Source organism: Teleopsis dalmanni, chromosome X, assembly GCF_002237135.1.
Source record: "Teleopsis dalmanni isolate 2A chromosome X, ASM223713v2, whole genome shotgun sequence".
NCBI lineage: Eukaryota > Metazoa > Arthropoda > Insecta > Diptera > Diopsidae > Teleopsis > Teleopsis dalmanni.
In genome coordinates, this window is record NC_051848.1 from 59,217,385 (window position 1) to 59,230,552 (window position 13,168).

General features: G+C 28.0%; 1 protein-coding gene across 1 annotated transcript in view; it reads left to right on the forward strand.

Annotated features, from left to right (window-relative positions):
- Positions 1–13,168, forward strand: part of LOC119687884 (sodium/potassium-transporting ATPase subunit beta-1) — a 44,309-nt gene that overhangs the window by 29,395 nt on the left and 1,746 nt on the right. Inside the window, exons 3-4 of the mRNA XM_038102417.1 lie at positions 11,874–12,131; positions 12,204–12,475. Coding sequence (XP_037958345.1) covers positions 11,874–12,131; positions 12,204–12,475 — 530 coding nt within the window. The remainder of the gene's footprint in view (positions 1–11,873; positions 12,132–12,203; positions 12,476–13,168) is intronic.

Genomic DNA, 13,168 nt, shown 5'->3' on the forward strand with positions numbered 1-13,168 from the left:
TCTTCTCTCTTCTTTCTTTTCTCTTTTTTCTTCTTTCTCCCTTACATTAGTTTTCTTCTCTTTTCTTTTATTTAAATTTAACCGTTTGTTTGCTCATCTGACTTTAGATTATAAGTCTTAAGACTATAAGTCTTAAAACTATAAGTCTTAAGTAGGTTTTATAGTTTTTCTGATTATTGTTCTATTGATTGGGGCTACGAATCCATAAGCAGTCACAATTTGTTATAACAAGTTATAATTTAAGTACTCAATTACAGACTCAAAAATAATATGCTGTGCATCAGGGCTGTCCAAAGCACGGCCCGCGGGCCTCGGCTAATGTTTGTCGAAAACAACTATGAACGTATGTATTTGTTTCTGTGGCCCTCCAATGTGTACAGTGATTTGTGTAACTGGTCTGGGCAGCCATGTTCTACATCAATCCACATATTGGTTCAAAAGTAACATAAGATATATATTTTTTTTATATATCAGTAATGATATTGATTCAAATTTTAAATAATTTTTACCTGTTTTCTTATTAGCCCCAACTTTTGTATAGATATGTGGCTTCTTGAATATTTTTTATGATTTTGCTACTCGAGTTCTTGGGAGTTTTAGTTAATAAACACTAAACCCTTTTTGTTATGTTTACTTCTTTAAAAATTTTACTAACTATTTTAATGGAGTTGTGTTTTTTACCAATATTTTTGTATCTATTTTTTATACTACTGCACCTTTTTAAAAGTTAAAAATTTTTATGAAACTAATTTGAGTGTAGATAAAATCTACATATGTATGTTTATAAGTTTATAAAAAATTTTAACGTTTTGTGTTTTTAATAACAATCCACAGACCATTTAGCAGAAACTAGGTTAATTTGACGTACGCCGTTAAGGTGGACACCTTAACAAACCTCAACGTATTCCTGTGGATTTCGCTTAATATTTTCGTAATGTAAAACTTAATGTATAATAAAATATAAAATTGAAATTTGAAATTTTTCCTATATTGGCAACACTTGCTACACCCTCAATTTTGATTAGTAGCACTTACAAAATTTCATTATGGAAAAAGTAAGCTTCTGTTGTATTCTGATAAGTTCGCACCCAGTTTTCGCTCTACAAATGCACTTTAACGATATTTTAACAAATTTGATTTACTTTGTATTTATTTGTCTATACACAAAATTAAATGAATTTGTTTACTCGCACAATACATACACATAGACGTATATAAATATATCTATAGGAAAATATTTATAAATTCAAATAAGTAACCGTTTGTATGTACGATGAAATCATTCGGCTATCACATGGCTGAATTTTTACTTAAGTTCTTTATACGCATGGAAACATTTCCTGGGTTGGGTGGAATCGTCATCAAGTAAGTCGTCACATAAAAAAATGACTAGTTCCAGAGCGCCAATGCTGAGTACGTTACCCCAAAACGACAATTTGGCGCCTTTGTTGCTATTTACTGAAAAGTTAAGGGTATACAGCCACTCCTTTTCATGACGCATATATCAAACTGTTTTGTATACACAAGTAAAATGATTAAGCGCAACAACTGACTGTCTATAGGAAACGTATCCTTTACTGTTGAATTTTTCGAATAATTTTATCTTAGTCAATTATTTTTTTTCCAGAGAACCATTAATACACAGTCATGCACTTTCGATGTCCTTAGCTGAGGATAAAACAAATGCTGAATTTAAGTTTGAATAATTGAAATGTGTGGCTCGTTAATGCTCCACTAAATTAAAAATCAATATCTAAAGTAAAATTAATTAAAGAATAAGCAAACACAATAAAGTTGTTCTTAAAAATTTAACGAATTTAAACTTATTATTAAGAAAATTAATGGAGAGAATATGAACAAACCTATTGTGACTTTATTACGAAGAGATATAATCGAAGTCAAGGGATGCAAGTCAGTAGGATTGAACATAAATCAGTTGGAATCAACAAAATTTCTATTTTTTTTGGAAAAGATAACTTTTAAGATAGACAGACATTGAGCTTTTCGTTATAGTTGTTACAATAAAGACAAAGATACATTATCTACGACTAGTATTTGATTGCAAAATGCGACCCGTTACAATAAAGACGAAGGTATAGTTGATTGTACCAGGGTTGTCCAAAGTATGGCCCGCGGGCCATATGCAACTATAGGCTAAAGAAATGCTTGAGTAGTACAGACTATTAAAGTCTATCTGAATATTTTGCAATAAAAGATTTAAGTCGCTGAGAACTCAGAACTAATTCTTATATTTTATACCTACGCGAGATTTATTTAATCACATATAATATTAGTACAAATTAATGATAGTTCTATCATAGCTAACTGTTTCTTAGCTATGATAGTTTAGTGCACAAAAAGTTGCTTATTGTCTTCACTTAACCCTATATATTTTTTTTTTGTATATTCCTATTAGCTTACAAAAAACTTTACTATATTAATTTATGGTATCTAATATATTAAAATCAAAAGTGGGTCCAAGAAATAAGTGTGATTATTTATTAATTTCAACTTCTAAAGTGTGGTATTAAACAATATGTATAACATATTTTTTTAAAATATTTAGTTTTATTGACTCACCTAACTAATTTCTTGAGGGCGCATGAAGGTACCTGAGGATGTGTACATTTTTCTTATGTATGTTTTTTATTATTTTTGCCCTGATAACATTCTGCTTAATTATTACAATAATTACTAGATTCTAAATATTATTGCAATCGCAATCTTATGCCTTGTTACGCCCACTTCATATACTAACATTTTCAATAATTTACAATTTTTAATTACAGAAGAATAAAATCCATAAGATCTCTTAATCAATACTTTGTTAAAGTAACATAAAAGATAGCGTAGTCATCAATTAATCAGCGAATCGAAGAGAGGGACTGTGTAGAAGCCCCCCAGCTAAGAAAGAGTAAAAGTGTCCAGTTGCACTAACTCTGAAAAATCTCAAAATAAGATTTAACAAAAATCATCTCTCCTATATCTTACTTGATTATAACTTTATATATTTATTAAAATATTAAAAAAAAAATAATGTTCATATCATTTATTTTTATTTGATTAAATACTGGTATTCGTTAAAGTTCACCTTTACGAAAAAGACCATCGATAAATATTCATTATTACTTTGAAAAAATGTAATAATTAATCAAATGTGGGTAAATCTAACAATCCAAATTGATGAATATTTAAAGTTAATTTAATTTAAATTTTATTTGTTTTAACGAATACTTATGACCGTCAATGAAACGCAAAGCTGGTAAACAATCTATAAACTATTGAGCACTTACGTCATTTACGCGGAATAAACAAAACGTGTATTCCCCACGATTTCGTATAGAATTGAGTGCTTTACATTGAATGGCGCAAACGTCCATCGTCCGTCTAAGGTTAAAGTATCGAATTAGAACCTGAAAGCAACAGAAGAGGAATTACTTTAAACACAGAAAAATTTGTTGGCAACTTGTTGCGACCTTTCATTTTATGTGTACTAAAAATAATTTTCTCATTTGTTAAAAATATCTAAAACACAGAAAATAATTAAAGTTCATCTACAAACATATATTACCACATGATACACAAATATAGTACAAACATATAACTTAACCCCAAGAGAAAATTGAATTTCATGTTTTGAATGAGCCAACAGCAACTTGTGTGCCTCTATGGTATATATGCGAGGCGTGGGAAGTATGGATCAGTTGTAGGTTAATTATAAAATTTTACACACAATAATTTCACCATTCAGGAAAAATACATATAGATAATTGTAAATATTCTAAGATCAAAAATATATAACATATATAAAACATAAAAAAAACACAGATTTTATTTTAAATATTGGAATAATATATGTTATCATTTCACTGGAAAGCACTTTAAATACTGCTCTTTCATTACCTCAAGGAGTTAATAAACTAATTACATTACTGCTTATTATTATTGTAATGGCTCAGATATAAATATATCGGATTGACCAACAATAATTTTATATTTATCTGTTCACTTGACCTAGAAGATCTATGTTACAAGATTATTCGGATGTTTATTTTTAAAATAAAAGAAAAAGAAAATACAGTATTCTTTTGTATTCTTTTTTTTTTTTATATTGTGCCACTATAGTGTTCAATAGACTTCTTAAATACTTCCCATATTTTTCGCTCCTCTTTATATATTATGCCACTATATATATATTATAAATATATTTATATATTATGCCACTATTGTGTTAAATAGACTTCTTAAATACTTCCCATATATTTCGTTCCTTTTTATATATTATTCTACTATAGTGTTAAGTAGACTTCTTAAATACTTCTCATATTTTTCGCTTCATTTAATATATTATTCCACTATAGTGTTGAGTAGACTTCTTAGATGCTTTCCATATTTTTCGTTCCTTTTTCTATATTATGCCACTATAGTGTTAAGTAGACTTCTTAAATACTTCCCATATTTTTCACTCCAATTTTTACATTTTACTAATGCGTCGCGTCATCTTAAAAATTCTATCCTTTCTGTTCTTTAATGTCAGATCTGATATCGTCGCTATACTTATTCAATTCATTTGAATTTATTTATTTATTTAACAGCTGATGAATTAGTAGATTATTGTTAAATATTTTATTAAAATTAGTTTTTTATAATAATATTTCTTCGGCCCGTAGTACGTTTTAAGTTGAGAAATACTGCTTTATTACATTAACCGTGAGAAAATGTTTGTTCGTTTGTTCGTTATAACTTATAAATTGAGTTATAAAAGATACTCTTCTAGATAGTCCAAATAGTGACACCAAAGAATTCGATGACATTATAGATATATAGCCCAAAATATTACCTTCAAACACGTGTTCCTTTTGATATAATCGGAATTATATTGCCAGATATATGGACCCCATAACCAACTCGACCAACCCCATTATATGTCGAAAAACGGCGAATACTTTTTATATTACCTAATAGAAACACCATGAAGGGCATTAAATAACTGAAAAGGAAAAGGTAGAATACAACCTGCCACTTGCCATTTACCTTGGTAAAACTTACATTCATATTTGCATGTACTAGGTGGATTGATAATTACCTGACTTTACAAAAAGTGGCAGCGCCAGAACAAAATCAATTATATATCGTATATTTAGCAAGATTTAAACGGAAGCATAAAAGTTTCAACTTCATCAGGTGTTTGGTTAGCTTTTTACAAATATTGAAATAAGTCATCTCAGAGATTTTTTATAAAATGGAATAAATTGAATATCATTTAGTAATAAATTTCTTCAACTAATCAAATTGGAAATGGATTCTGTTTACGGCAACCTTACACCATGCATCGTTGTTAACAACATTAAAATATTGGAAAGCTGAATTTGATCGTGATCGTACGAGTGTCCGCTATTTGATGAAAGCCGTCCGGATCGTCCAAAGAGGACACAACTGAAAAAAATATTGAAAAAATCAACAATATTGTGTTTGATGATCCAAAAATTAAATTGCGTGAGATAGCAGAGATGACAAATATATCATATGAACGTGTATCGAAATTTTAACATGAACATTTGGGTATGAAAACGATTTCGAAAAGATGGGTATAGATGTCGGGTTGGCTCATAATTAACCAAAAACTACAACGACTTCATCATTCAAAACGTTATTTGAAAATGTTTATGCTCTATATAGCTGACTGTGACCGTCAACTGTCGAGTAGTGACGATTGAATAAACATGGATCGATTACTTTACACATGAGGAAAAACAACAAAAAAAAAGAATGGGTGGAGCTCGGGGCTAGTACTCCTAAACGACCACGAAATTAACAATCAGCTAAATAAGATGATTAACAAGTGGCAGTTGAGAAGATAAGTTTACTCTGTCCACAACCAGTCAGAGGTTGTATCTGGTATTCCTACAATATTTATAAGGAATAAAAAATTAGATATTGTTAAAGAAATATAGCTTGTGAATTTTTAAAATATGGTTAAAGTATAGCTACAAAACACTTTTGAACTACTACCCTAGATGTACTCCAAAAAAAAGAGTTGCAGGAATTTTCATATGTATGCCTCTTTATTAAAACGAAAATAAAATTGACTCATTTTAAAACCACATAAAAATCGTTGTTGAGAAATTGATCATTTACTATAATGATCCAAAAATTCAAAAAAAAATATACATGTAGTTTCAAAAAGTCTAACAAATCTAGAATAACAGTAAAGAGGATATTTTTTGGGGGTGATTTTATTAGTATCATCTATAATAGATATTATAGGTATCATCTATTATAAGGTTTCCATCTAAATAATGATATTAAAACAAAAATTTAAAATATAAAAACCGAAATTGATCATAAGGAAAAGTAATATGTTCCATTGATTCTTTAAAATTTATGCCCTTTCAAAAAAAGTATTAATGCTTCAACTATATAATCCTGGATTTGTTTCATTTAATAAATATTCATTTTAATCATTTTAAAATATTTTGGTTTTAGTAAAACTGATCTCGAAGGAGACCTATTGAAAATTCCGTAAAAAAAATAATTCCTTTTTCACAAACTCTGCAAAAAAAACATAGGTCTTGGCGAAAAAAGCAAAAGATGATTGAATAAAAGTACAATATATGAACTAATGAAATTATTTTCAAAATAAATAAATAAAATGATAATACTTTATCATTTTACATACATTCGTTAGCGTTCAATTCTGTACTTTATCTAAATTCATTGAATATATGTCCCTGGACATGTATTCCAATTAAAAGCTAAATTTATTTTTTTTGAGGTTAAGTGTTATTGAAGTTAGTAAAATTGATTAAATTTTTTTCAATATTTCGTTTTAATGAAAGACCAATTACAAATTGATTAAAATTAAAATATTTGCTTCGTTGGTATTAACTCATGAGGTATTGCGTCAAGGAAATTATGACGTAAATATTTATTTGATTATTTTAAAGCCATCAGCATTTTTAATTTATGATGACTTCCAAGAAATTTAATATTTCGCTTAAACGAATTCATATCAAAAATTATGTCAACAAATTGCAATCAAAGACGTATATAAATTTATATAATGTATAATTAATGGTTGGCAATAATTTTGTTATTGAGAAAGAAAATATTTAAAGAACAAAAATTTGAAAACTTTAATTCCTAGACATTACTTGAAGTATTAAAAACCAATACCGAAACTATTCAAAAGCCATTCTACTTTTTAGATATACACTTCCATATGCGTATTATGTATATGTAGGCAAACTGCATTAGCAAACTGCTTAGTTAGCAGGGATTTTCATTTAATTGAATTTCTAATACGAATTGCTGCAACTTTCGCAACGATAGCAAAAAACGAGAATTCAGCATTGACATTGGCATTGGATATGGAATTACGAGTACAAGTCACATTGCAATCGGTATTGACAAGTTTAACTACATTTTAATCGAAACGCATTCCAAAAACGGTTTCATATATTGCCGTATTGCTCCTACTATAGAAATGCATATATACATATGGAATCAGTATAACATAATGTCACTTGCATTCAAATAAATAAATAAGTTGAGAGGAAAATTTTTGTATTTCATTAAATTTAATTTTAAAAATTTCACAAGATCTTTTCAAAAATGTAAATACTATACAAAATAATGAAAACATCTCAATAATTATTCCTCTTTTTAAATAAAATCGTTTTCCTCCACTACACTCTTGTTGTGTTCATTTTTCATTCGGTTCAGTCCTTTCAGGAGTTTACGGTATTCCAGGGATTGGCATATAGGATCATATCAATTAATTTTTTATTTTTTAATTTCTTGTTGATAACAAATACCCAGATGTGTGTTAAGCTATCGCTCCAAAAGCTACAGGAACTTTAATCTGTGACCGACTTCAACAGACGGATGTGCTACTGAGCACAGCCCATTCAAGTCCACAATCATTTTAAGTATTTAGCCACTTACACTTAATATTGTTCATTGTCTTTGGCAGTTTGCATTAAAATAAAATAAATCAAAAAAAAACTATATCTCCTATAAGAGCATAGGGCGGTATCATATCAATAAACGTTATTTCAATTTCGGTTTGATTTGAGTTTTTATAATAGGTACTTCTTACTCCATACCTTGAATTTTTCCAATTATATGCATCAGACAATTCATTGCTAACGCTGTTATCTTATTCTTCTCCTTAGGATTTCCATCTCTAGGATATCAATTCAAATTAAAATCATTCACGGTATATAAAGAAAAAATATATAAATATTTTTGATTGAAAATGAAAAGAGTTTCACTTATTCTCTAAGCCTAATTAGATTGTAAGATAGTTTAAAAAAGAATACATATACAACAGCAATAATTTAGACATAATGAGCAATTAATGAACATTAACTCATACTTTCTAAAGACTATATTAATAAAGATATATCAATTGTATCTGTTTCACTCTATTATTTGAGTTCCTTCGCTACCTACTATGGCCGTCTATGGTTTCATCTATCGTAATAATTATATTCTAGCACTATGTACACTATTACGAATAACAATATTAATCTATTCTAGTTATTCATACTTCCTTTTCATTATGATCTTTTATCATTTTAAAACACAGAAATTTATAACAATTATGTTATATATATGACGCTTACAGCTATGACATTTTAGCCGTCTGCCATCTATACATATGTATATGTTATTCATTTAACTATTCTTTTCTAATTCTAAGTACATTTTGACTATTTATCTCAAAAATACAATCAAACTACCATAACTCGAACTTCTATAACTCGAACCAAAAACAGTGCACCAAAACTTCAGAGAGCAAATTACATACAATTCTGCTTCCATTTCGAATTTCTCTATATCTCGAATAAAAATTTTGTTTCGTGCCGATTAGAATATGGGGAAAGTGTCTTCTATAAGTCGAACTTTTGTTTTAAGTATAAATACATTTTACTGTTTGGGGAAGGCCCTTTTTCCAAATCAAACGTTTGATTTTTTCTTTCTTGTATTGCTTCTTTGTGCAAATGCCAGCCGAAAATGGCAGCGTGGTTTAAAGTTAATAAAATAACTTCTAATGCTGCTCTTAACGATTATATTAAGCTTGACAATGAAATTTGTACATCGTTTTCCTACAGATAACGATATTATTAAGCACTATAGCTCTAAATTACTGGACCGAATTCTAAGCGCAACGGAAAGTGATGATGAGGGTTCGGTGGATGTTTTTGTTTATCAGCCTTTCACGAATAAAGTAGAAGACTCATTCAAAATTCTGAATTTATATTTGCAAACGAATAATACCACAGCTGATGATCACTATAAGAGTATGAATAAAGTGGAATCTCTTTTTACTAAAAATATGAAAAAAATTAAAGTTCCAAACTCTAATTTCTGAATATTTTACTTCACTATACCATAATAACTTCTGTGCTTTATTTGATTGCCTATAAATAAATATCTTAAAATGTAATTCTAGTTTCTTTCAAAAATAAAAAAAAAATAAAAAAATTCTCTAACTCGAAGTCTCCATAAGTCGAACCTTTTCTTTGCAAAATTGGACTTCGATTTATGGGAGTTTGACTGTATTATTAATATTAATATTGACAATAAAAACAATCATCAGCAATATTTCTCGAAAATGCAAAGATCTTTAATAAGTGATCTTCAATCATCCTTTTTTTTTCTCAATCGCGTTTTGATTGCGAGTTTACTTAACTCTTCGCTTTCAGTGTGCTATTGTTTTTATTTTTAAGCTATAAATTTTATTGTCTAGTGTTATATCGTATAATAAGCACAAAAAAAAATTATGAGGGGTATAATAAACATTAAGATACGGTTTCAAACATTCTTTTGGCTTATTATAAACATTCTCTTTATGTTTTTCTACTTCATTAGTTTCAAGTTCAATAAACAAACTACAATATATGAGCAGGCACTATAACTTTAACTTTGACGAAAATATTTTGAGAGCGACCTCACTTAATTCTTCACTTTATTATGCTAAATAAACTTATTTAACAACTCAAGTTCCATAGAATTGTGGTCTCCTTGTCACGTAATTACGTTGAAGCGCTGTGGATATAAAAAATTTATTAACTCCACAATAAATTTTTGAATTTTTACACGTTCTATGCAAAATGTACAAATATTTTATTAAATATAACAATTCACAGAAGATTAAACAAATATTTTCAAGTATCTTTATAATTATGGCTTAACCAATTTCAAATAAATTTAAATCTATTGTAAATATCTTTCGAAGAGCAAAACCAAATAATCAAAAAGATCAAAAAAAAATTATAATTCAATTATGTACAAAACATACTTTAAAATAAATTAAATAATTTCAAAATATCATAAATGAACAAAATTTATTTTGTCACCTTTAAAACAAGCCCCATGAGAAGCAATAAAACTATGGCAGTACTTGACCCAATCCTCTTCACATTTTTCATGGACTGGTTGAGGTGTGATATTCAAATTTTACTGTTATCAGAGTAACATAGATAGAAATAATCAAAAGCCATCATGTTCGATTTTAATTTATTAAATTAATTAATTTATTTATTTATTAATGAATAATATATTAATGAATAATTTATTAATTAATAATAGATTTTAATTAATAAATAATTTTATTTATTAAGGATTGAAAACATAAACCATAACTTTCTGAGTGCTGAGATGCTCACCCAAAAAAACTTGTGGAAGTGCATAGACTTAAAATTGAATGCCATCTCCATCGATCAAAACAGTCTCATCGGTAAAAAAATTTCCTAATCAAATTCGTTATGTTTTTCTTCTTAGAAATACTGGCCTAAAAAAGGTTGATCTAAATACACTGGGTAATAGATCAAGTTCAAATCTCGAGTGTTAGTTACGACATTTTATACAATTTTATATTTTGGTTGTATTTTACAGAAAGCTTACATATTTAAAATTATTTAGAATTCAAGCCAGAAAGCTAAAGTTTACTTTAGTCTACAGATGAATCTTGAACCACCTCATCTTTTTAGACGACCTAACAGGACTCTTCGGGTTACAACAACAAAGGCATATTCAAAAGCATGCAAAATTCTTTATTAAGATATTTTTGTTTATTTTATATTTAAGAACTCATTAGTTTGTTTATTCAAATAGAATCTTTTCAATTTTTTTACATAATCTAGCATTTCTACATCTTACTTACTTAAAGAAGATCAGGGAAATCTTCCTCATTCGATGGATTATACTTCACGCGATGCGTTCTATTAATTTTTCGAACAGTTGGTAATAAATGGTAAAGAAACCCAAAGAATACATCAGATATAATTACAATTTAATCCATAATTCGTATACTATGACCATAGATATAAATAATCTGTGACACAGTCTCATTATCTTGTTTAAATAGTACTTCTTAATCCTTTTTTAATGCTTTTAATGTTTACTACTTCTGTCAATAGTTTTTATCTTTTCAAGCAATATTATACAATTATATTCTAAAATAAAGCTTTGGTTGGCTTTAAATTACCGTCTTGTCTCCAAAGTGTAGTGATGAAGTCACTTTGGGTTTTTGTTCATGTTTACGTATCAGTTAAAGAATATACTTTTAATGGACTTTAGTACAATTAAAGATTGTTTAAAATCAAATAACTGTTGTCGCTGAGTGAACCATCTAATATGATGGTCGATCTAATATGAGTGAACCATGTTTATATATGGTTCACTTTCCTAACACATATCCTGAAAAATCCTGTCACCAATTAATTCATTCTTAATAATCTCTTTTTGTTATACAATTTGAGAAAAATATTTATAAATCACTGTTTATTTTATATCTATTTATGTTTATTTATCTATTAATTAATTTATAATAATTAATATCATTTTCTTTTCCTATTTTTCAGGTCAACTAATGCTCTTTTATATAATATTCTACATTATATTAGCTGGTTTATTTGCTACTTGTATGCAAGGTCTTTTCTCTGCATTAAACGATAAAACGCCTTTAAGACAATTGAAAGACTCATTGATCGGAACAAATCCTGGTTTAGGTTTCCGACCATTAAGTGAAGAAACAGAACGTGGCTCTGTGATACAATTCGATACGAAAAAACCAGATGAAGGACAGTATTGGGTATCCCTTTTAGATGATTTCTTAGACAGTGAGTTAACTATTAATAGTAAAAAAAAATTATCTGAATATTAATATATTTAATTCTATTGTTTTTAAATAGGTTACAGTAATAGAAATGGAGATAAACAATCGAAAATTTGTGGTTTTAATAGCACACATAATTCACAACAAGTGTGTTTTGTTGATATAGACAGCTTTGGCCCATGCACGAAACAAAATAGTTATGGATATAAAAATGGACGCCCATGTGTTTTTCTTAAATTGAATAAAATCTTTGGCTGGGAACCACAATATTATGATGATCCACAACATCTACCTGATAATATGCCAATTGATTTACAAGAACACATTGGAAATGTTTCACAACTGGAGGTAAGATAATGGTCAAATATTGTTAAACTTATTAAAGTTTTCATTTTTAAGTGTCAAATTTTAGTAATCTCGAGACTATGTGTAAATATCTATCTATATATAAATATCTAATATATATATCTAAATATAAAAATAAGAAAAAATTTTAAAATTTTTTCTAAGAAAATTATTTTGTTACCTTTTCTCAAAAATAACCGCAAAATCTTGAGATTATGTATAAATATCTAAATTTTACTAATAGGAATGTAGATGTGCTAGGATAATAAACTTTTATATATCTTGTTAGTTTTTTATATACATCTCAGTTATCAATTAACGAGTAATCGCAGCGTTGTGCTTCATACGTGCCAAGGTCTTTATCCACAAAGCAGAATAGATGTCGCGTTAAAGATTTGAATATATGTCTTAGTTGCAGTTCCATACTTTATTTACTGCTGCATAGTCCAAACTTTAATCAACTAATATTTGGCTTTATTCTGTCTTTAATTTTAATATTTAATATTCAAGTATTCAATTTTTACTTAAATTGAATATTTTGGCAAACCAAAATACTTAATTTGGTTTGCCATTTACACCGGAAAATCTGCTGGGCTTCAGTTATATAGAACATTCAGAAATTTCAAAGAATGCTAGCTATATAGTGCTGTATAGGTATTTGGATTGTAAAAAGCCTACTGATTTTAACTTTTGAGT